The following is a 24,568-nucleotide window of genomic DNA, read 5'->3' as shown; positions in this document are numbered from 1 at the left end:
GACAAGCTGCCCACACACAGCTGGGTCAGTCTTCGCCCCTCTACAAAGGTTCTCAACTTTGGGCAATAGTTCTTAGACTTGGAGGAGACACGTTACCCAAGCAAAGAGTGTAATCCAGCAGGTCTAGGGTGGAGACCAAGAACCTGTATTTTATCAGGTGCCATCCCAGCACCTGAACATCTACCCTGAACATCTGTGACAAACTCCACCCAGCCACTTCTGCCACTGAGTCTCCTAGCTGAGTCTGGGGTGGGGACTGAAAAGAAGGCATACATGGGAAGAGAACAGGGGGTGGGGCCAGGAACAATCCATTATAAATCTCCTCCCCAACCAGAAACAGCAATTGTTGAGGCTTGGCCATTCTTCACATGCTAACAATCTGCAGCTGCAACACAAGGCTCTGATTATGAACGTCAAAGACAGAGCATGAAATTAACTTCCCCTTAGTCAGTGGGCACAGGGAGATGCTACACTAATTCACTGCCCTCAGCATGAGAACTCCCTACAACAATGTCGCATCTTATTAGGGTGTGTGCTACCCTGGTACCATCTTTCTCTGTGCCCAATGCTCTTTTACAATCCAGCCAGGTTGATGTACAATCAAGCAGGACCCTGCTTGTTCAAGGAAGGTCAAAAGAGTGGGCAGGAGGTTAACAGAGAAGGGGCTTTGCCAGGGCAGCTGAGAGAAGTTTGAAAAGCCCCCAGCGGGAGCTTCCCACTGGAAAGGGAGGTGGAAGGCCGCTGCACTGGCAGGCAGCAGACACAGGGAGATGTTCCAAGAGATGGGAAAGCTGGACTCAGAGCATGCCTGTGACTCTTGCAGCCCCTGCTCCAGCCTGGCCAGAAACACCAACGTTCCCATGAGTGCCCACAGAAGGTGGGTGACACAAGCCTGCCAGGTTACCTTTTGGAGGATGCCCCAAGCAACAGGGCCTTAGGGCTGCCCACTACCCCATCTCTCTTAGGAAACTTAAGGACATGGAAAGTTACTGACAGCACTAAACATTTCTGTGCAGCACACAGCACTGTCGTTGCTTCTGACCAGCCCCACTGCAGAAGCTGTCAGGAGTCAGAGGCATGCAGGCCTCCTGAGCAGGCAAAAGCATCCTTGACATGTTGCCAGGATTAGGCTTAACCTCCAGCTTTGGGGGTCACTTCTTAGTCTAAGAACGTCCAGGGAGTACCCAGGAAGGGTGTCAGGTTGGACACTCTCTTCCTCCCTCTCCTGGGATTACACCCACTACTTGCCCAGCATAGACAGGACCTGCAGCGCATAAGTGATGGCTTTCACAAGTACTTACACCCAAGTTCCCACCCCAAAGAAAGTCTATGTGTGCATGCAGAATAGCACACAGGGTGAATAGCCATGTGTCTATGGAGCTCATTCTCTAACTCAGGAGGGAATGGGAAAGCAGGCACAGCAGGCCTGGAGGGGGAACTTCCATGTCAACTGCATTAGTCACCTCTGAGCCTTTTTTTTTTTTTTTTTTTTTTTTGATTTTCCGAGACAGGGTTTCTCTGTGTAGCTTTGCGCCTGTCCTGGAACTCACTTGGTAGTCCAGGCTGGCCTCAAACTCACAAAGATCCGCCTGGCTCTGCCTCCCGAGTGCTGGGATTAAAGGTGTGCAGAAACACACAGACTCATGATGAGAAGGGGGTTAGTAGGGGGTGTGGCTTGCCGACAGCACTCAAAGACCAGATGATGGCACGAGAGTGAGTATAGTCTCACCTTACTCATGGACCAGACTCCATACAAGCACTGGAGGGAGGGGTCTGAGGGCAAGGAGCTGAGCCCTTGGTGGGGCGTGGCCATGGCAGTTATCTAGGCTCTGCCTGGGCTAAGGGACAGTACCCCTTGCATGGAGTGAGTGGGAAATGAGCCAGTTTCATGGAAGAAAGAGCAGGCCTTAGGCATGTCACCTGGAGCTCTGAGGACAGGCAGCTTCGGTTCAATCCAGACCTGCTGCCCACATCCACTCACAAGCTCCTTCAGGATGGGACGCTTATTCACAGTCCTCCTTCCAGACAGACAGACTCATGGACAGCAGAAATGTACAACCATCAGAGCTTCTCTGGGAAGGGGTGCTTTGTCCTTCACAGTCTCAGGACTGCCAAACATAGGCTGTTCCCCTGGAAGGCAACAGCCAGTCAGGGAGGTCCGTGGTTTGCCTTCTCGCCTTCTCAGTCTCTCTATGATCTCCAGTTTGCTTCTGTGGTCTTCAGAAATAGCCGTTAATTAGAGCCCAGTAATTAACTTTCTGGTTCAAATAATATTTTGCAAAGGAATTCCATTAAAGAGTCTATTTGCATATCCTCTGATATGGGACCTGGAAATAGGCAAAGCTACTTGGGGAGAGAAGTCCCACGGTACCCTGAGGCTGGCTGTCACTAGGACCTGGGTCTACTTAGCATGTGAGGTTGAGAAGGGAGTCCAAGGGCTGCTGCTGGGTAAGTTATCCCCAGAAGTTAGGCAGCTTGTTCACAAACAGGACAGCATGTCCACATGCCCAGACAGAACTGCGAATGTGGACAGGAATACACACATGGACACAGACCACACACATATATACAGAAAACACAGAACATGCACCTGGACAACACAGAGTATACATAAACATAAAAGGCGACACACACATGAAGAAGATACACAATAATACAGCAGTCAGCACTTACTGAGTTTGAATCATTTGCCTATATTTGACCTACAGAAATTTTAAAACTTCATATGGTCTAATCCAACAGGATGCCAAACTGGTCTGTTGCAAATGTTTTATATACACACTTATTCAAAATACAAAGACATATAGAAAAATACTCACATATCACGCACATACAACTTTCCAAGGACAGATGCACAATTGCAAAATATATAAAAAGCATGCAAATGTATGTGTGCTTGTCCAAAGGTAGGCTTACCTAGCCTCTGAAACTTCAGCTGGGCAGCTTGGGGCTGATCACTAGCTAATTTCCACCATTCCTTACAATTTTATCCAGCTCAGGTATCTATAGGGTCCACAAGGGAGCCGCAGATATAAAAGGCAGGCAATAAAAATGAGGAAGCAAAAATAAATTGGCTGCTCCATGCATCCAGGTTGCATCTGTGGCCTCCCTCTCCTCTGGAGCTGAAGCTCTAGCTGGGCTTGCCCATGCTCGAGCCTCAAGTGAAGTGCTGAATAGGGAGGCAGTCTAACTACAAAGGGCCTGGCTGTTATGTGGCCTCAGTTTCCCTGGACCTTTCAGCCCTTCTCTGCCTGCCTACCCTGTGAAGGACAGATGCCCTCTCCAAGTACCGTGTGAATATAAGCTTCCTTGTAATGATTATTGTTCAAGAATTCAATCTGAGTCCCATCTGGAGGGAGGGGGAGGAGAGAGGAGAAGAGATGAGAGAGACCCGTAAGCCTTCCTCCACAGGAATTAGTGAATTTCTCCTTAGAGCTCATGTAACATGTAGGCCCACCCACACAAGGCCTCCTGGTGCTGAGGAAGACAAGACAGGGCAACCGCAAGTCTGTCAAAGGCTCTGTCGGGAAACTCAGAACACAGGCCGCAAGAGGTGAGTCTGGAGGAACGGCACTGCCGGCCGCTTGACTCAGGAGAGCACTCCGTACTCAACCACTAACAAGCAAATTAATGCAAATAAAGAAATGTCATTTTTCTGTCTTTCCAAAATGAAAGAGACCGTCTCAATGATGACAGACAGCTCATCTCTTAGGGATGTGAAGCAAACCAACAGGTCGTCATTCTCGAAACTCACCGGCAGAGAATAAACCATTATAGGTTTTTGATATGCTTTTTTTCGGTCAAAAACTTCAAACTTCATATTCTTTGACTTAGTAATTCTATTTCTAAGACATTGTCCTATGAGAAAATAAGAAATGTAGACAAAAAAATGAACACACGAGGATTTAAATTAATAAAGAAAAAGTAAAGCTAAATGCTAAATGATTTAAAATAAGGATGGCTCAGAAGGAGCTGGAACAACGGACATTTAAAATAGATTTGTAAACCACACAGGAAAGCTCTGCACTCCAGGTGTGGACGGGAAGAGGGCCTTTTCCCAGGCCTCTCGCTCTGCTTTGTTCAAGGTTAACAACAACTTCCATCAGGACTCAATTCTTCTTACATCTGTGATCTCTCTAGAATTATGGTTGTTGGTCCCAGCCTAGAGATGAGAAAGCTGAGGCCTACCACACAAAATGGCTTCCTCCTACTGATACTACCTAATACTTCAAATCCTACAGTTAGGCTAAGTTCTTTCACATATTATGCTTCACTTAATCAAATTTTAGAAACATTTAAGAAGTGTATGAGACCCAGTATTAAATGCTAAGGAAACAGCATGGAATAAGATCAAATACTTGTGATTAAATACTAAAGTATCAATACCAGTATCTCCATCATTATTTACATTGTGCCCACTTTATAGATGTATAAGCTGAGGTTCTCAAAACCTAAGTGACTTGCTCCAGGAATGGCTTCAAAACCAAAACTCACATTATACCTAGCAACTGTCTGAACTGCATCTTGTAGTCACTATACTTCACAGACCAGTCCCAAGGGGAAGCGAGCAAGGGCCCAATGTCCCATTCCCTGTGCAGAGCAAGGCAGGAGCCAGCACACAACGTTCCACTTCCTGTTCTTCACCCAGCTTCCAGTCTCTTCCTCTAAGGGTTACTTCAGTCCTGGAAACAGAACCCATATCTGCCTACTCAGGGCCAGATGAGGGTCCCTGTAACAACCCCACCTCCAACTTCCAATTATCTCCCCTCCCTGGCTCTACACACCTGAGTAACTCTCAGCCGTGGAAACAGAGTTCCACACATTCCCTGGGAGGAACTGCACACACACCAGCCTTGCCTAGCTGCACCTGACTGCCTGCATTTCCAAGCTAAGTGTCACACCAGGCCAACTGGTAAGAACAGGAGGGTACTGCCACTTCCAGAGTACACACAGAGTCAGAGGGGACACTCTCTCCCAGCATGTAGAGGGCCAGAGTCGCCTAGAAATGGTATCAGGAGAAATAAAGAGAAGGATGTCAGCTGACTGACCTCCTAGCTCGGTGTCTTGGTTCTGGGAAGGCTCATCCACCATATCCTTTATTGCCTTTACCAACATTAAAACCCCTGCAAGTGAATCAGCAACACTTCCACCCTGCACGAGGAAAGCGCTTCTGTCAGCGCCGGCTCACCTGGAGAGCACCCGCTCACCTGGAGCACGGCTCACCTGGAGAGCACCCGCTCACCTGGAGAGCACCCGCTCACCTGGGGCACAGCTCACCTGGAGAGCGCTGGCCTGCACCCATTTCTGCTACCCAGGAGAAGTGACTGCCTGCCCTGATGCTTACCGCCAAAGCCTCCAGAGAAAGGAGTGTCTACGAGGCCCAGAGATCAGAGACCAGTTGGGACCCTCCCCTGAAGCCATTTTCAGCAGAATAAGTACAAGGCTCAAACCTGTTCTGTAGCCCTTGAGCCTCCAAGTCCCCTCTGCTGGCCTGACCCAAGCCTCACAAGCGACAGCAGCAGCCCACACCCAGGGCAGACTTCCTCCTCAGAAATCCCAAAGATTCCAGCACAGAACCACCTGGTTTTCCAGTCTCTGGATGGAGAATTCCAGAACAAAAAAAAAAAAAAAAAAAAAAGGATCTCCCCAGCACAGCAGTCTGCAGAGCACACAGACAGCATGCAACAACGCCTCTTTAGCAGCCTTACAAACCAGACAGATTCACCCACTTAGACTCAGCACTGACCCAGATAGCCCTAAACTGTTCATCTACATGGGAGGGCCTCTGGGATCAGGGCTCTCACACACCACCCTGGAAGCCTCTACTCCCGTTCCCGGGAGTCCTGGTCCCCCATCCACTCACTGCTTGGTGTCTCCGGATTTACCCCAGCCCTGGAGAAAGGCAGGGTAGTCAGTGGGGTGCCACAGAGAGGGGGTGCAATCTCTCCATTCCACCCCACTTGGGCAGCACTACACCCACAGAATGAAGAGGTACCTCTCCACTGACCCAGGTCTGACCATGAAATGAGGGGGTGGGAGTGGATTCACCACAGTTAGTTATTCACTGACCAAGATGACTCCAGGACTGCCCCAGAGAAACATCTGGCAATTCACCCAACACCAGCCAGCAGACCTATTCCTGAACAAAGCAACAAACTGAGACCCCAGCCCTGGCAAAGCCCATTTCAGCTTCTAGACTGAATAGGATTCCAAGCCCAGTTCCCCTGACTGTTCCTGGGAAACCTGGGTTCCTTTTCGGTATCAGTCACACCACTAGGCCAGATTTTGTTTATAGAAATTAAAAAGACAATTCCACGCCGCTGCCAGTGACATTCAGCTCCTCTTGCTGCGGTTCACATTTCCAGAAATGGACTGGTACTTTCGCTCTCAAACCTGACTCTGCCTACCCCCTCTCGCTGCATATAACAAGGCTAACCTGAGACCAGGCTGAACAGATGTATCTCAGGTCATCTTAGCTGAGCCTGGACCTCTGGCTATGGTTGCCAGCCAAGCGCTTGCTGGCCTTTTGGTGCCGGCTTCCCAGGGTGGGAGGTAAACACCACATGCATGCTTCCTGCTCTCAAGAGGGCAGACACACCGAGAGACCCGCGTTGCCTGCTGTCTCTCCGGCTCCCGGACAACCACCACATGCACACAAAACCAGGTACGTACACAAGCCCTCGCATGTGAGAACAGAGGGTCCGGACCCCTGCCAGGGAAAACGCAGAGAAGGGCATGCTGTTGGGGGAGACAGCCAAAGGTGGGGGCCGTAGGAGAGATGAAGGCAGCAAACCGGGTGGCCTGCCGCCCAGACAGACAATAATAACGAAGATGGGAATGGAGATTTTCAAAGACGCAGTGGCTGCACCCAGCACGGAGCTCTGACCCGGCTGCATCTTCCTGCCAGGGACCGCCTGGTCCCCTGGGGCACCATAGCCATCAGTGAAAGGCCGGGGGTCCTGCCTGGGGCTCGGCCTGGCAGCTGGGACAGGAAGCCAGGTGCGGACAGTGGTGGGGATGCCCTGGAGAGCCGCTCTGGGCTGAGGGACAAGGAAGGTCTAGCGGTTCTAACTGGGATGTGGGAGGGATACTCTGAGGAAGACACTAGCTGTCACTAATCGTCACTCCACCTTGGGCAGGAGTTAGGATAACTTGGGCTCCTTTGCTTGCTGGAACCAAGGAGGAAAGGAGAGACATTATCATTCTACCTGTGCCTTCCACACAAAAAGTGCCAACTCGCCAATGGTAAAACAGACACAGACCCAGGAAGGAAGATGCCAGTAGCCTAAGACATTGGGGCTGAATACTGAAAAGGCTTCTTAGCGCCTACTGGCTCCTTCACCTCCACGACACGTTCTAACTGGCACAGGAATCCATCACTGTACCTGTGCCTAAGTGGAAAGGTGCCTGTGGCTGGCACGACTCAAGGAGGAGAATCCAGAGGCTGTGCCCGCCCAGTGCCCCCGCACGGACAGGATGGCTTGCCCTTGCGAGCTGAAGCCTGCACATCGCCAGTGACTCCAAAGCAGGCTCAACAACCTCCTCCTCGCTCCTCTGCCCCACAAGCCACCTCCCCCTGGAATTTCCACACCTGCTCCCAGCTTACCCAGAAGGAAGCAGGGAATAGGAGACACCCCTGGGAGCGGGAGGTAAAGGAGGGGAGCAGCTGCCCAGACTGGAGGGGGGAAGGCCCATCTTCCCAGGTCTCAGGTTATGCCCATCAACCCAGCGCCTGGGCACTGCCCGCTCTGCTCGCCCCAGCCCCCAGCGGAGCACGTGCCCTACTTAGCGCAGATGTGCCCCCTAAGCAGCCCAGCCCCCTGCTCCTCCCCTCCAGATGTTCACCCTTTTCCGCGCCACAAGCGCTGCCTGGTCTAGGCAAGACCCAGGCGAAAACGCCTTTTGTATCGGACACCGAGGGACTCGGCAGGCCGGGGGATGGGTCCTGAGGGTGGAGGCGCCACTTCCGTCCCTACCTCCAGGCACCGCACGGCCCGGGAAACAATGCCCACCTCGGCCAGATGAAGCAGGACCCCTCGTGCCCGAGAGGGCACTTGCCGCCCGGCCTCACCCCGGACCTCCAGCAGCCGGTGGGGGCAGCAAAGGGTACAGCCCCGGTCCCACGGCCCGACGGGGACCCCGTTCCCGGAGTTCCCGGAGGCCGGCGAGGCGTCCCTCCCTCGGGAGCATGCTCTGCCCGGCTCTGGCTTTGTCCCCGCGCCCTCGGGGCACAGCCCGGGCGACGGCGGGCTCACCTCTCATTGTCCGCGGCGGCGGCGGCGGCGGCGGCTGCGCTCCGGAACCCCGGCAGGATGTGGCGGAAGCTGTGGTTGCGGTCCAGCTTGGGCTGGCTCTTGGTGCGCTTGATGGAGCCCTTGAGGCGGCGGCTGAGGAAGCCCTGCGCGCGGGGCGACAAGAGGGGGAAGGGGAGGCGGGGTTAGCGCGGCGGCGGCGGGCCGGGACCCGCACCCTCGCGGCCCACGGCGGGCCGGGCTCGGCCCCAGCAGCTCGCGGCCCGCGCCGCCGCTCGCCCGCCCGCCGACCGAGCGCCGACGGCCCGGCCCGCGCAGCGCGGCCCAGCCCACCCCGCGCCGCCCGCCCGCCCGCCGGCCGGCCCAGCCCGCCACGTCGCCCCCGCCCCTAAGCCGCCGTTGCCTTGGCGACGCTGAGCCGAGTGCCTCCGACCGCGGCCGAGGATGCCCGAGCCCCCCCACCCCCACTCCCACCCCCTGGTGCCAAGAGGGCGGGGACCTGGGGGTCTCGCGCCACCAGCTGCCCCTCATCTCCCAGCCTTCCTTCACAAGCAGACCACACCCCCACCCTCCCAGGGGGACTCCACACTCCCCGCCCCGTCCGGGACTAACAGGAGCGCTGCACAGATGAAGGAAGCCAAGGCCGGGAGAGCAGGCCCTCCAGCCGGCCATCGCTTAGTAGCAGTACTCGGGCCATCTGGACCCCTAAGGTAGGCAGACAGTGGATGTCAGGATGGAGGCTGAAACCCCTGGACCCCAGCAAGGCCGGTCTCCATGGGTACATTATCCCCCAGTGCACCCCTTAGGGAGGAGCCCGAGGTGTTGAAGGGTTTGCTGAGCATGCTAAGTTTTGGGACACCGGACTCAAACCACCATCCCCAACTCACCCCACCCCACCCCAGGGCTTCTGGACTAATGAAGAAGCAGGAGAGGAGGCGGGCATCAGTCAGTATATGCAGGTTGGACCAGAGCTCCGTTGACAGATGATGAGATGGGGCTCAGGGGGCCACAGCTGCGTCTTTAGTGAGCTGGCTAGTTTTAGGTCAACTTGACACAGTCTTTTCAGAGGAGGGAACCCCAACTGAGAAAATGCCTCCATAAGACCTAGTTGTAGGGCATTTTTCTTGTTTAAGGACTGATGTGGAAGGGCCCAGCCCATCGTGGGTGGTGCCATCCTGGGCTGATGGTCCTCGGTTCTGTAAGAAAGCAGGCTGAGTTAAGCCGTGTGGAACAAGCCAGGAAGCAGCACCCTTCATGGCCTCTGTGTCAGCTCCTGCCTCCAGGATCCTGCCCTGTCTGAGTTCCTGTCCTGACCTCCTTCGTGGATGGACTAAGATATGAAAGCATAAACTGAATGAACCCTTTCCTCCCCAAGTTCCTTTGGTCATGGTTTTTCATCATGGCATTAAAAACTGTAAGACACTGGGCTTGGAACCTGCAAGCACCTTGAGGGAAAAGAGCTGAGAACTGGAACTCCCTGAGGAGGGCTGTCTGGGAGGGGTGCTGGGCCCCACCCACTCAGCCTGGATTCTGGGTGATCTGAGGACAGAAGTGAAGGGGGTGTTAACTACTTTGATGTCAGTGCTGTCAATGTGACCTGAATGTCACATTTCACCCATCACAGGAGAACCGGTATGTCTGACAGCCCCCTGACTTCAGAGGGACAGGTGGACATCTGCTGCAGCCTCACCCCCAGACGTGACGAGCTCAAAAATGGGCTGAATAAATCCTTTCGTGTCACCAGCACACACAGAAAACACCAGAAAAACCTTGTCTGCAAGTGAAGAAGCCTTGCTCAGAGATGAGGTGTCTTGCCCAAGGACACCCAGCTCCAGAGGTTAATGGCAGAGATGTTCCCACAGGACATCCCCTCTCTTGCAATTCCTCAAGCTATCCCTCACCTTGCCCTTTCCCTCTTCATTTTCTTCCTCCTCAACCTCTCCTATCCATAGCAGACTTCTGTTGGCATCTGTCAGCATTCCATGTCCTCCTAGATCGACTAAAATACCACCTCACCCAAAGCTTTCCTAGGTACTAATGTCCAAATACATCTGACCCCTGCAGCCTACCAGACCGGCCCAGGTATTCCAATGCACTGCAGCTCAGTAGCTACTCTTGGCTTACAGGTAAGCTGGAGGGACCCTCCTCCAGAGACATAACCCACAGGCAAGGCATTGCACACCAGGGGAGCTCGAAGTTCCTGGGGGACCCGCACCTCCGTGCAAACGGGCTCTCCCATCCTCAGCCCCGCCTGGCTGACCTGTGCGGCTTCCCTCACAGGCACTAAGTTGAGGAGTCTCCCCAGCACACTTGGACTTTTTCTTGGTTTTCATTTTCTGCACTGTTGAAGATTTCGCAATTGTTACACTCTTGGGGTTCAAAGAACCACAAAGCCCATCTTACAATTTATGGAGCCCATTCTCTAATAATATTGTCAGTTTGATCCTATGTCTGAGTTTAAAAAAAATAGAAGTAGTCTCCCCTCTACGAGAGTGGGTTGGACTCTTGCAACTTTCCCACTTCTCACAAGGCTCAAATACCAGTTGTCGGACGGCAATGCTACCAACTACCTCTCCAAGCCAGCAATGACCTTGGGGACCAGCACTCCAAGAGCCTGCTACACAAGACACTGGGAACACAACAGCCACTATAACGTGAGCACTGCCTACACTTCCAAGAGGCCCAGAAGCTCAGATCACACAGGGTTCTTCAGGGAACCCTTGAGGACTCCTGTTAATCCCCACTCTTCCACAATCTGCCCTACAAACCCAGGTCCGAGTTCTGAAGCTCCACATATAATATATCCTCATCCTGGAAGGAGACCCATAGCTGACAAGCTGTTACTGAGGGTGACGAAGGTCCACAGAGGTGAAGGGGCTTCCCAAGATCATGCAGCAAGGTTCATCAAAGGCCCCAAGCTGTATTCCTTCAATCTGCCCAGATTCACAGAGCTGGAGGGTCAGGTGGTTCAGCCCCTGCCCTGGATGAAAGGAGACAAGCCTTTTCCTTTATCCCTTCATGGGGTCAGCTAGAGCCAGAACACATGAAGAGTGGCTGGTTGGTCTTCAAGCCAGAAGGTCATGCTAGGCCAAGTCAAAGGGCTGGGAGGTAGCTCAGTAGTAGAGTGCTTGCTTGGCATGCATCAGGTACAGAGTTTGGAGCCAGCACTGAGGAAAAAACAAAGACCCAAACCAACCCTTAACTGACCTGATGGAGCACACCTTTGATCCGGGCACTCCAGAGGCAGAGGCAGGTAGAGATCTTTGTAAGTTCCAGGCAAGCCAGGCCTATGTAGTGAGACCTTGCCTCAAAAAACAAATAGTTCTTTCTTTCTGTAAAACAGAGAACAGAATTCCTGTCACCCACTTTGGGGATGTGTCAGAACATACTGACAGCCTGTGGCTAAGAACGGGGAGGTCCAAGCAGGCACATAAGCCTCAAACCCAGCTGTAGCAGGCCCCAGCTTATCTCTGAGAGTTGGGGGCAAGGTCTGTCACCTCACTGTGAAATGAGTTAGGGAGGATTAAACAGGACACATAAAGCTGACTAGAGTTTAGGTTTAGGGTGCAGAAAGGAATGTCCAACCAAAGCCAAGTTTATTCTCACAAGGAACCCACTCAAATACAAAGGTTTTATAAAAACCTGTTGTTTGTAATAGCATATGCCAGGGCTAGCTCATTTGTGAGGGCCAGGCATGCTTTCAATAATCACTCCATAATCACTCCTTTGCCTGCCCCCACAGTGACCTCCCCCCACAACTACCCCCCCCCAAAGTCTGCTTTTTCACATGTCCTTTAAGAGACTATCTCCCCCCACACACAGGATCTGGCCTTGCCAATCAACCCCTAGGGCACTCAAACTTTGCATGGTGCATGGGTTCAAATCTCTTTGTTCATTTGTTTTTTGGGAAGGGTCTCAGCATGCAGCTCAGGCTGGCCCTGAACTCATGATCTTCCTACCTCAGCCTCCTGAGTGCTAGGATTATAGGGGTAGCACCATCACACTTAGCTTCCTAGGATCAAACCTTATTTTGGGGGGAAGAGGCTAGCCTCAAAACTCCTAATCCTCCTGTCTCCTTCCATGTACTGAGATTACAGCATGCAACACCATGTCTGGTCTGGGTTCAAATCCTAATTCAGGTAAATCCTAATTCAGGTAACCTCCGTAAAAATTACCGGCCCTTTCTGAACCTCACTATCCAATCTGTAAAACAGGCTAATGATGAACCTACTCTATGGGATTACGGGAAGGATTATGGTCAGATGGTACCAGTAAATCAGCAAGTATTTAAGCAACCACATGAAGTAGCTTTGCTGTCACCGTTACTAAGGTTCTTTTTGTCCCAAGGTGTGGGTGACCGACCGACCGACAGAGGTGGGAGCAGTCTGCAGGCTGACTAGCAGTGGGGATAGAAACGTGAATGAAGCTGCTTGGGAAATGACCCTGCAGGCACAGAGTAAGATCCAGCTTAGAAGCTTCGAACTCTTTTAACTAGTGCTGTCTTCTAAAGCAACCTCAGAGACTCCCCATGTGCACAGTGTGGGGCCATAGGGCTGCTCAGGTGAGGCCTAAGCTTTCATCCAGGGAGCTGAAGTGTAAAACGCAGCAGGCAGCCTGCAGTCCACGGGGACAGAGCCTGCTCCACCCCTGTGGGGCACTGGCCTCCATTAACACAGATGGCAGCTGAGCCAGTATACTGGGCTCAACTAAGGCCAGGGCTTTCATGCAAGGCTGTGTTGCCAGCCCCTGCCTCTGCACCCTCTGTGGATGCCCCCACCCAAAAGAACACAACCACTCACAGCTGATCCCCACCCTATCACTGGCCAAGACCCAGGACAGACCAGAGTGGAGAACACAGGTGTCTTTGACTGGAAGGACACGTCATCAGACACACCACACACACACCCCAGTTACATCGTTCTCTCCCAACATCTGGCCCAACCTTGCTCTTCTCTGGAAGGCTCTCCAGCCGCGCTCAGACCCTTTCAGAATTCCAGACGCATGATTTCTTCATTCACCCATTTCAATCAATTCCAAGTGATGATGATGATAAATGATGGGTTATCGAGCAAGCTCCTGTTTTACCAAGTTGCTGTGTCCACGAAAACTCAGAGCACATCTCTCAGCAGGGAGGGAGTCAGCACAGGAGGCTCAGGGCCTCTGCTAAGAGTCCTTGGGAGAAAACAGGCTTCAGTATCAGAATGTTAGGTTTTCAGAATGGGAAGTGGAGGCTACAAGAGATTAAGACACATGCTCAGAGTGGCTAGGTTGTTATGTGGCAGAGCTCGGACTTTACCCAGGAGAGTTCTAGAATGTGGGATGAACAGAGTGGGGACCTCCTTCCTCATATGGGAAACTGACAGCCCAGACCATCCTCTGCACACAGGACCTGAAGGCTCAGGAGGAGTCTTAACCTGTCCTCTCATGCACTGTACTCTGGAGGGTATACATACCACACCACCCTGGAAGCCCCTTGTCACCAAGGGCCTCCAACCTGCTATGTATCTCCTACAGTGTGAAGTACTGAGCCCAGACCCAGTAGATAGCAAGTACTCAGTCAAGGGCATGCTCCTTCCCTACCCTCAGCATCTAGCCAGTCATTCCTTCCACCCAACCCAGCCGTCATCTCCTCCCTTCCTGATAACTGACCCTGGGCCACTGCAGATGTGTGAACAGTCTGGCATACCTCTGTCTCCCTTTATCTGTCCAACCGCGGCTCTTTAAGACAGTGCTCACAACGCAGGCAGAATGCCATGGATCTATGCTGGGCAGTACCCAGCTCTACCCATGCCAGATTTAAAAGTCCAAACCCAAACAGGGAAGCTTCAGGAAGAGAGGCTGTTTTCACAGATGTCTTCTTCAATACCATTCTAGGGCTCTGTCCAAACGCCAAGAACACATCTAAATAAGCAAAACAGGAAAGGCAGGGGAAGATCCCAGCCAGATATCGCCACCTCTCGGCCCCAGGAGAGGAGAGATGCTGGGCACACGGCAGGCTGGGGCAGGAGCTGCAGTGGCCAGAGACCTATTTCCTAGGTGGATGGGTGAAAGCCACGGGCCCCACATGGTACAAGCGAAACACCCGAGGCCCAGAGGGTGGCCAGACTTGTCTAGAATAACCAAGCACAACACCTAGGTCTCCTCCGATCCTTACAGCTTCAGCACCATGCTTCCAGACTCTCCCAGGTAGGTGTGTTCCTTTCTCCAGGCCTCCTCAGTCTCCCACGGGAAACACAAGGAGCTGGGGTGAGTGAGCACTTTCCAGTGCTGGCACCTGTCAGTTCTATGAAGTTAAGATCAGTGACCAGCCGGGTGGCCTGGCTCTCCCAGGCGTGGCACTTAGTACTGAAGAATGCTCTGGCTCTGCATTCCTCCGTCCTCCTCCGCCATCAAAGGTGACTGAAGCAGGGGAATGACTCACTAACGAAATGACAGGCATGGTGACAGGTGGAAGAGAAGAGGAATTTTAAGCTGGGATCAAAAGCTGGTGCCTTTCTGATGGCCACCCACTTGTGGGCATCTTATGCCCACAGCTCACCCTCTGACCCATGCCAGTGTTCCCTTAAGCATGAAAGACCTTCACAGTCCACTTGTCAGCGGAACACATGGTCCACACAAAGGGAGCACAGGACCTCAGGTCATGAGATCCCGAAAAGAGGCTGGGACAGTCAAGAATAAACTCTTACCAGGCGATGGTGGCGCACGCCTTTAACCCCAGCACTCGGGAGGCAGAGACAGGAGGATCTCAGTGAGTTCGAGGCCAGCCTGGGCTACAAAGCAAGTTCCAGGACAGACAGGACTGTTACACAGAGAAATCCTGTCTTGAAAAACCAAAATAAACTAACTAACTAACTAACTAACTAACTCTTGTCTCAAAATACTGAGCAGCCAAGAATGTGGGCACACTTGTAATCTCAGCACTGAGGAGGCAGAGGCAGGAGGATCGTGAGTTGGAGGCCAGCCTGGGCTACAGAATGAGACCCTGTCTCAAACAAACATCCTGGCCAGAAAACTGCACATCAACACAGTCTCACATGGAGAACACACAAGGCTGAAACCGCACTTGAGCTCAAGGACAGCATGCCAGCAATGCCCACAGGAAAGGCGAGCAGAACATACACTCTCTTCAGCACCACCATACTCACAGAGGCACACACAAGACAGAGACGAGCTCACACACACACACATGCTCAGCTGTTAACAGGTGGCCACAAATGACACTGTCACAAATGCCGGTCACACCAGGGAAAGAAGAGAAAGTGACCCTGAAGACCAAGCTTAATCCTTCCACCACCATTTCCTCTGGCATGTGCAGAAGGCTTCATTTTGGGGGTGTTTCTGAGCATACCCTGTTTACTCATTATACACCCCAAAAGCTCATCTTTACAGTCCCTTGATGTGTGGCTCTCAGGCTTTTGTAAAGAGCAAAAAACACCTGCCCCAAACATGTCTTTCTGTCCTAAAATTTAACACACTCAGAAGTCCCCACCTGGCACAACCCAAGACCCGCCAGGTCAAATCCGAGCTCTGCCTTCCATCTCCCTGAAGAAGCTGGAGAGTGAAGACAATATAAGCAAGACATGCTGCCTGAGGCAGGGGCTGGACGTCCTGGGCCGTTCCCTGCTGTGAAGGGGGAAACAGCTCCAGAATACAGAGTTAGTGAGGACAGCGTGCGTGCATGCGTGCGTGCGTGCGTGTGTGCGTGCGTGCCGTGTGGGAACTGTTCAGCCCACTGCAGCTCTCGGCTCTGGCCCCCATCTTCACCATCACCTCCACTTTTCCTGTCTTGCTTATATTGCCCCCTCTGACCAGCAAAGACTCTGAAAGGGCCATCTGCAATGGAAGTCCCCTTCTCCTGAAGGACCCAGACCCTCCTTTAGACCCCTCCTCCCAGGCTGGCCTCCCTGATGCCCTCAGTCTTGGTCAGGTCCCTCTGTGGACATTTCCAATACAAATGAATGTGTTTAATACCTCCCAGCCATACTGGGCCGTAAAACCCCAGAGCAGGGGCCACAAGCCTGGCAGGTATTCACTAAATATCTCCTGAGTGGATTTATATCTATGATGCAAAAAAAGACTTTTGTTTGTTTGTTTTGGTTTTGTTTTTCGAGACAGGGTTTCTCTGTGTAGCTTTACGCCTGTCCTGGAACTCACTTGGTAGCCCAGGCTGGCCTCGAACTCACAGAGATCCGCCTGGCTCTGCCTCCCGAGTGCTGGGATTAAAGGCGTGCGCCACCACCGCCTGGCGCAAAAAAAGACTTTTTAAAGAATCCCGCTTAGAAGTAATCCTGGTAGGCTTTCCAGAGGAGGCAGCTTTTTAGAAACACTGACGATGGGCCAGCAGGTAGGTCTAACGAGAGATTTAGGGCAGGGCAGCCACAGAGGGCAATGAAGGCGGACTCTGCTCAGGACAGCAGTGAGTGTGACCACTTCTGGAGACCCCTGCCACTGCTGCAGGGCCCCCTGGCCTCCAACTTCCACACCACCACCCCAGCCTGGGCGCATGGCACATGAGAAACCCCAAGAGCCTGGAGAAGGCAGGAGAAGAGGGTGGAGTGACTCAGGAAGGGGAAAGGCTCCACAAGCATGGCCCTCTAACACTTCCTGCAGGCCTGAGCAGACATCCATGTGCAGAAATCAGACATGCATTCCTCAGGTCTCAACCGCGGATGTGACAACGGGGAGCAGCCAGGGAGTGACTGGCCATCCCGTAAAGTCCCAGGCCTGTGGACACTGCCTTCAGCATAAACTGGCTCAGAAGCCTGAAGGCCACCACGCTCTAGGCCAGCGGCTCTCAACTTTCCTAATGCTTTGACCCTTTAGTACAGTTCTTCGTGTTGTAGTGACCTCCACCATAAAACTGTTTCATTGCTACTTTATAACTGCAATTTTGTTATGAATCATAATGTAAATATCTGTGTTTTCCGATGATCTTAGGCAAGTGGGGGGGAGACGGGGATTGTTAGACTCCCAAAGGGGTCACAACCCACGGGTTGAGAACCATTGTTCTAGGCTGGCCTAGGCTAGTACAGGAGGTGGCTTCGGAAGCCCATTCCACTAGGGTGTCCTCCCTTGCATTTGGCCTCTCTCACCTTTGTCCGCTGGCCTCAGGGCTGAGATCTCATGACCTGGTAGGTCTTCCTAGTGAGTCACACCTTCCCCATCCTGTGTGAGCAAATGCTCTGGTGAGGATGCCCAACAGAGTGGCCACGGGCCCATTCTCAGCCTCCCTGTTCACCACACAACAGGAGTTGACACAACACAGGCTCTCAGAAAGCTTCCACCAGGCCCTGTCTGTACTAGAGCTTTTCATGACTCCTTTGGTCCTCACAACCCATTATGCAGATGAAAAATTAGAGGCTCAGGAAGGGCAAGAATCTTGCACAGGGCCACAGAGCCAGGGAGCAGCAGGGCTGAGTTCAGTCTGGGTAGACCACTCCACAACCAACCCTGAGGCCCTGAACAAGCAACTTTAGCCATTCTATAACTCAGCTTCCTCATTCCTACAATGAAAAGGTCGGTCTAGACACCAGGCGGTCTCTAAACCCTTCGTTTCTTGGGCATGTTCCCCCACCACAACAGGAATTCATCTGCCGTGACAACAAATGAAAGAACCTTTTGGGAACAGTGGCTACCCCAAAGGATGGATGCTAGGTCAGACCTGGAGCAAAGAGGGAAAAGTGTTAACCAATGGGGAACCAGAGAACCCAGGGGGCCTCTGACTCCCACATCAAGAAAGCCAAACTGAGCCAGGTGGGGGTAGGGGGGGTGGGGGGTACCCCCAAACTCTTGAGTGGCGCGATTGTTAAATGCCTTTTCACTAGGAAAACAGTCACAGCTGGGCCACTGTCCTTGGGTAATCTGGCAGGTGCAGGTTGCGCTGACCTGGGAGTCCTGGCCTCAGAGGAACTGCGAGCAGTCTATATCCAGGCAAGGGCTGGTGTTCTGCTGGGCTCTGGGGAACTGGACGACCAGTCAACCTTCCCTCTTGGAGCAAGGAGCCACAGTGGCCTCAGACAGAGCTGGGGACTCTCAGATTTGAGGAGGTGGCTGCTCCCACTTCTCCCCCATCTAATTAATTTGCTCCCTGCTGCCCCCCACCCCCGGCCGTTCCGCCAGCCCCTAGCAGGTGCCCACAGCAGGCACTATGGATTCCAAGGAATCAGAAACCAGTCCTGTCCTTGAGAAGGTCACTGTCAGCTGGTGGAGGAGACACGTGGTGGATCATTAGTGACGAGCGAGCGGAGGAAGAAAAGGCAGACATCCTGAAGCTGGGGAGACGTCTGCCCAGGAAGGCCTTCCAGGGAGGAAAGGGGGGCAGGAGGCAACAAGAACTTCTCAAAGCAGGGGATGGAGGGTGGAAGACCAACCTGCCCCAAGGTGGAGGCTGGCACAGGCCTGTGGGGCTCTGGATGGCCGGATGCCAGGCTGGAGAAATGGATCTGCCCACCCTTACAAGGCACCAGGGCAGGGGAGGGACAGTCACGGTTCCTCTAAGATGTTGTTCTTCAGGCAACCCCACAGGCAACTAATCATCAGCATGTGTAGACTTGTGTAGGAAACAGATGTCAGTATGCGCCACCTCTACAGAGGGCCTCCTGGCTCCAGAAACAATTCCTACCCAAGAACTCACATGGAATTATGTGTGTAATCCAACCCCAATGGCACAGGATCACTTTGTACTCACAGCAGGAAATAGTGAGGAGACGGGGCTGGGGGTGTGGCTCAGTTGGTATAATGCTCACCCAGCATACACAAAGTCCTGAGTTTGATCCCCAGCACCGTCTAAACCAGGCATGAGGATATATGCCTGTCCTCTTAGCAACCAAGAGGTGGAGGAGAAAGATCAACAGTCCAAGGCCTGTCTTAAAAAAAGAAATAGGACAGGGAGCTAGAGAGATGCCTATCAGTAAAGTGTATGCCACACAAGAATAAGGACCGAAGTTCAATCCTAGATGTCAAGGAGGAAAAGAAAAAAGAAATGAAAAGAAAAAAGCCAGGCTCAGTGACACATGCTGGGAGAGCAAAGTCCCCAGGGCTCACTGGCCAGTGAGTGGACACACCAGTGAACTCCAGGCTAATGAGAGTCCTGTCTCAGAGAGCAGAGGTGAGGAGAGAGAGGAAGAGAAGCCAAGGAAAGCTCCCAACGTCACTTCTGGCCTCTACACACACATGTGCACACAAGCAGGGCACCCATATGCACATGTGCACCTCCATGAGAACACACAAACACAACACACACATGTGCACACAAGCAGGGCACCCATATGCACATGTGCACCTCCATGAGAACACACAAACACAACACACACATGTGCACACAAGCAGGGCACCCATATGCACATGTGCACCTCCATGAGAACACACAAACACAACACACATATGTGCACACAAGCAGGGCACCCATATGCACATGTGCACCTCGGTGAGAACACACAAACACAACACACACATGTGCACACAAGCAGGGCACCCATATGCACATGTTCACCTCCACGAGAACACACAAACACAACACACACATGTGCACACAAGCAGGGCACCCATATGTACATGTGCACCTCCATAAGAACACACAAACACAACACACACATGTGCACACAAGCAGGGCACCCATATGCACATGTGCACCTCCGTGAGAACACACAAACAACACGAGAATACACAAACACAACACACACATGTGCACACAAGCAGGGCACCCATATGCACATGTGCACCTCGGTGAGAACACACAAACACAACACACACATGTGCACACAAGCAGGGCACCCATATGCACATGTTCACCTCCACGAGAACACACAAACACAACACACACATGTGCACACAAGCAGGGCACCCATATGCACATGTGCACCTCCGTGAGAACACACAAACAACACACACAGAGAAAGAAAGTGGAAAATGAAGGCATCTGAGCCGTGCCTCTATCCAGGCTCCTCAAAGGGCCTCAGGGCTAAAAGGTGGGGTACAAGACAAAAACTCTCCCCTGGCTGGAGGAGTGTCTGTCCTACATAGACACCTGCCGGCCCATGTGCTGAGCAGGAGAAAGCAGGGGAGGGGAGCCTGGATTCAAATGTCAGCTCTGACTCTCCCTGACTGTGTGATCCCCAAACAACACACTGCCCCTCTGTGAGTCTGAGTCCTCATCCACAAGGAGAACGATGACACTGGCTAGCACACATTGGCCACAGCCAGCCAGCAAGATCCATGAGCCTTCTGCATGCAGGTGCACAGGGCAGGCAGCTTCAGGGGGCCTTTCCCAACACTCATCTTGGAAAGTGAAGTATGTGTGCCCTGGAGTTTAAGAAGGAAATGAACACTATCTGCAGAGTGCCCAGCATGGGTCTGCCCCAGGAGCCTGCCAAAAACAGGCTTCATGATCCTGTACCAAATAGCCCATAGAATCAGCCATGCTGAGCTTGGGATCCAGTCAGGGGACTTGACCTCCCCTGGAATGCCCTTCTACTCCGTCCCAAAGTAGTGGAGTCACTAAGGGGACCCAAGGAGCCTATAAACCGTTCAGAATGACAGGGTCCAAGTGTTTAGGAGACCCAGCCTGGTGACAGTGCCCTAACCCTTCCTGTCAGCTCACACACTAGCCTCTCACCCTGAGCCTCTCCAATGCAAGCCTGTCGTGGCTCCAAACCTTGGCCCCCCAATGACCTCAAAGGACAGCTGTCTGAACAATCCAGGCCAAACCAGCTCAGTCACCCATGTGTCCACTTGCTGCCCTCTGCTGCCCCCAACTGGTGGGAAAATACCCTGCAGACTGGCCAGCTCTGGCCAGCTCTGGCCCCTTTGAACACTAGTTCTGGTTCCCTAAGTGTTCTCTACTTCACCTCTCTCAACCTCCTGGTTCCAGCTGGGCCTCAGAGCTGTCAGGAGGGATGCTGCTTTGGGACAGTGTTAAATAGAGAGATGGGGCCCTCTACCTGGGGCTCTGGGGAAAGTGTGGAAAGGGTGTGCCCTGAAACAGCAAGCCGCAGGGGTGGACACTGGCTGAATGCATACCTGTGTGGCTCGGAGCCCTCAGAGCTCCCTGTTTGCAGATGAGGGAAGAGGTCTGGGGATGAGCAGCTTGCCCACAGAGGGGAGCAGCGGCCAAGATTCAAATCTGGTCCCTCCCCGTGGTCTGCTGGGAGCTATCAGCACTACATCCCCAGAGCACACGTGAAGAGAGAAGAGCATCTCACGGCCCTCTGCTTACCTGCCAGTCACTGAACCCAGCATCCCACCCTGGGCAAGAAAACGTGTAAGGAGCCTGTGACACAGCCCAGGAATCAGCCGTTCACACCTTAGTAGTTACCAGAGAGGGCCTGGCAGAGAAAAGGCACACTCTAGAAGGTTCTAGAGCTGAAAAGAAGGGATGGGAGCTTTCCTTGTCCCCTCCCTCTCCAAGCTGCCCAGGCTGGGCTAGTCCTTCCCAGGACGGAGCAAGCAGACCCCCACAAGGACATCTAAGCTCAGGGGATCAAGGGTCGGGTGAGAATAGCAGATGTCCCTTCACCCATCCTGAATCCCCCTCTGGCCTGGTCTCTGCCTACTGATGGAACACCTGGTTCTCCGCCTGAGCACAAATCCCAACAGTCTCGTTCGCCTCATGGGCCTGGGCTGCCTGCTTGCTCAGACAGGAGGCCTTTACTGTTCCCCAACCCTGGCCCAACCTGAACGGCTCCTCCTCTAACAAGAGCCTCCTGCAGAGGCAGCCCCCGAATGTCTGGTCTTGGAAAGAAGACGGTGCATGCACGGAGAAGTCACGCAGGGACTGGGTGAGGACTGAGCAGCTGAAAACCTCAAATGGGCACCTCAGAGGCCTCCACCCTCAGCCACCACCCCTGCAGCTCCTGCATCCCACTGGAGAAAGTACAAAGGCTTTAGAGCCCACTAGAGCCCCTCATGCTTCTCGACTGGCTGTTGCCTTCATGCTCCCAACATTCCGATGAGGACTACTGGTTTATTCTTGTCTGGTTAGACCTTCCTCTAACAGAACTGCTATCTCTTTTCTTGAAAAACTACAAGCCCTTAAAACCCAGTTTAAAGGTCCCCACTCTAAGAATTCTCCTATCTTCCCCCTGAGTTCCCACAGCACCCCGAGCACACCTGTCACGGAATCAGAAACACAGAGTTTATGTGCAACCCAGCACCAGCAAAAGGGAATCTCGGAAAAGAACGGAAGACCTGTTTCCAGAAGCACTGCGATCCACCCAGTGCTCAGTTCATCCGCTGCTTCTGCAGCCTCCCCTCCCCCCCCCCAGCCTTCCCCTCTCTGACACTTCTCCATCTCACAAAAAAATAGCCTTGAGACCTAATTCCAGCCAAACCTTCAAACATCTCTACTCTCAACTTCCCGAGGAGGGATCAACTGGCCGTCAGGTTTCCCAAAGCCACCTCCCACCCCACCCCTGCTCAGCTCCTCCAGGTCAACAGCCTCCTCCAGCCCACATCTAGGGATGGCAGGGGCTAAGGGGCCTTCCCGGGAACCACGGCTGTCAGCACTTCCTTGTCTCCCACCAACCTGATTCCTGGGAACACACGAGGGGACGTGGGCCCAGGAGGGGTTGGCCCAACACCTGCAGATCCAGAACCCCGCATCCTGCATGTTCTTTCCTGTCTCTGTCTCCCACTTCCCAAAACCTGGGTCAGAAAAGACGCACCTGGGTGTGAAACCCAGACACCTACAAGGAGGAAGAGGAGGCCACCGTGGTCACCTGCTCTCAGCCCCTTCCCCATCCGCTCTTACCCCCCAGAGCTGGGCACACCAATCTGAAGGACCACACCGCTCACTGCTGCTTGACAGAAGAAGCTGCACACGAGTTGGAAGGACCCCCAACTCGCCCATCACAAAGCTGGCATCAGGCCTTAAAGCCGCATCAGAAGGGGCCAACCTCAAGAGTCATCAACTTCGTTTCACAGCAAGAAAAAACCAGGCTCTCCCAAGTCCTGCAACTGAGAGGCTTCAATAGGCTAGCACCAAGCCCCCATGCCCTGGGAAACAGGGGCAGCCTCTCACAGGAGGGCTGAGAGCCAGCCCTGGAAGGGAGCAAACACCCTCTCTCAGCTGGGTGGGGCCTCTGTCAGATCCAGTCCTCTCCCACAGGGCACCTTCTGTGAGAGATGGTGACATCCTGTCACCGGGGCTTGCAATGGCAGCAACAGTGGCAGTCTCATTACAGCCTGTGGTATCTCCCCTGCCTCCCCCAGGCAAAACCATGTTCCCCAGGCTCCCTCAGGGTCTACAGGGAGCAGCAGCAGCAAGCTGCAAACTGAGGATGCCAAGGGGGAGAGAGTAAGTGCTCAGGAATGGGGGTGAGGAAGCGCTCCTTCCCGATACCCCCAAACGCCATGCCTTCTGTCCTCTAGCCCAGCCCTCCCCAGCCCTGCACTAATCTGGAGCCGGAAAGAGAAACTCGGTTGGGACTGTAGATGGAATGGATGGATACGACCGGCCACAGCGTCTCTCATCAGCGAAGCACCTGCCACAGGGCGGGGGTTGTCATCCACACTTTACTGGCAGAGGTTCTGAGAGGCTGGGTGGCTAACTAGGGCACAGCACAGCTCAGAGAAGTGCTGGGATTTGAACCCAGATCTCCATACCCAAACACTTCAGTTCCCCCAGCTCCACTCACACCCCTGTCCTTCAAGACTACACAGAGACAAAGGACCAAAGTGCCTAAGGACGAGAAAGTGACATGGCCACCAGAACTATCAGTGTCTGCCTGTAACTCGGGGGCTATGTGACAGACTCTGAACCTTGGGCTCCTCCTGTGTGAAATGGGAGCACGGAGTGACTCCTCACAGGGTGGCCAGGAGGTAGGTGGACAAATGGCTCACAAACATGTCCCCTGCACCGTGCAGACCCCACCCGAGTGAGTCCAGCAGCCGCAGTGGGTTCTGAGTACAGGAGGTTCACAGACTGGCACTGACGCCCCCTCTCAGGTGGCTTCTGACCCAGGCAAGAGTGAAGACACAACAGGAAAACGCCAGTCTCAGTGGGCAGTTACCAAGCCATGGATTACAGCAGCGTGGAGGTATGATGGTGTGCACATGGAGTCACAAACAGAGGACCTGGCAGGCCACATGATGCCCATGACATTCCCGCTTCCAGTCCTGGGAAGTCAAAATCAAGTCCTGGGGCCGAGACACCTGGGTCTCACTCCTCAGCCCGGGCTTGAGTCAACGCCTTACCCCACTGCGCCTCAGTTCCCTCCTCGGTAATGGGAGAATCAATACCAGAGCTGCCTGGAGGATTACAAGTCAGGGGTGCAGGGCAGTGGGCACAGTGCCAGCCACACAGTAGATACCCTATCGGT

The 24,568-nt window shown here is 53.4% G+C and overlaps 1 protein-coding gene across 4 annotated transcripts in view; it reads right to left on the bottom strand.

The window, feature by feature from the left end:
• Dab2ip (DAB2 interacting protein) overlaps positions 1-24,568 on the bottom strand; it is a 193,360-nt gene that overhangs the window by 64,760 nt on the left and 104,032 nt on the right. For all 4 annotated transcript variants that reach the window (XM_059260165.1, XM_059260164.1, XM_059260162.1 and 1 more), the window contains exon 3: positions 8,256-8,398. In XM_059260165.1, coding sequence (XP_059116148.1) covers positions 8,256-8,398 — 143 coding nt within the window. The remainder of the gene's footprint in view (positions 1-8,255; positions 8,399-24,568) is intronic.

The sequence above is a fragment of the Peromyscus eremicus genome, chromosome 4 (assembly GCF_949786415.1).
Source record: "Peromyscus eremicus chromosome 4, PerEre_H2_v1, whole genome shotgun sequence".
Lineage (NCBI taxonomy): Eukaryota > Metazoa > Chordata > Mammalia > Rodentia > Cricetidae > Peromyscus > Peromyscus eremicus.
The sequence above is the reverse complement of the archived record's forward strand: the minus strand, read 5'-3'. Positions and strand labels throughout refer to the sequence as shown.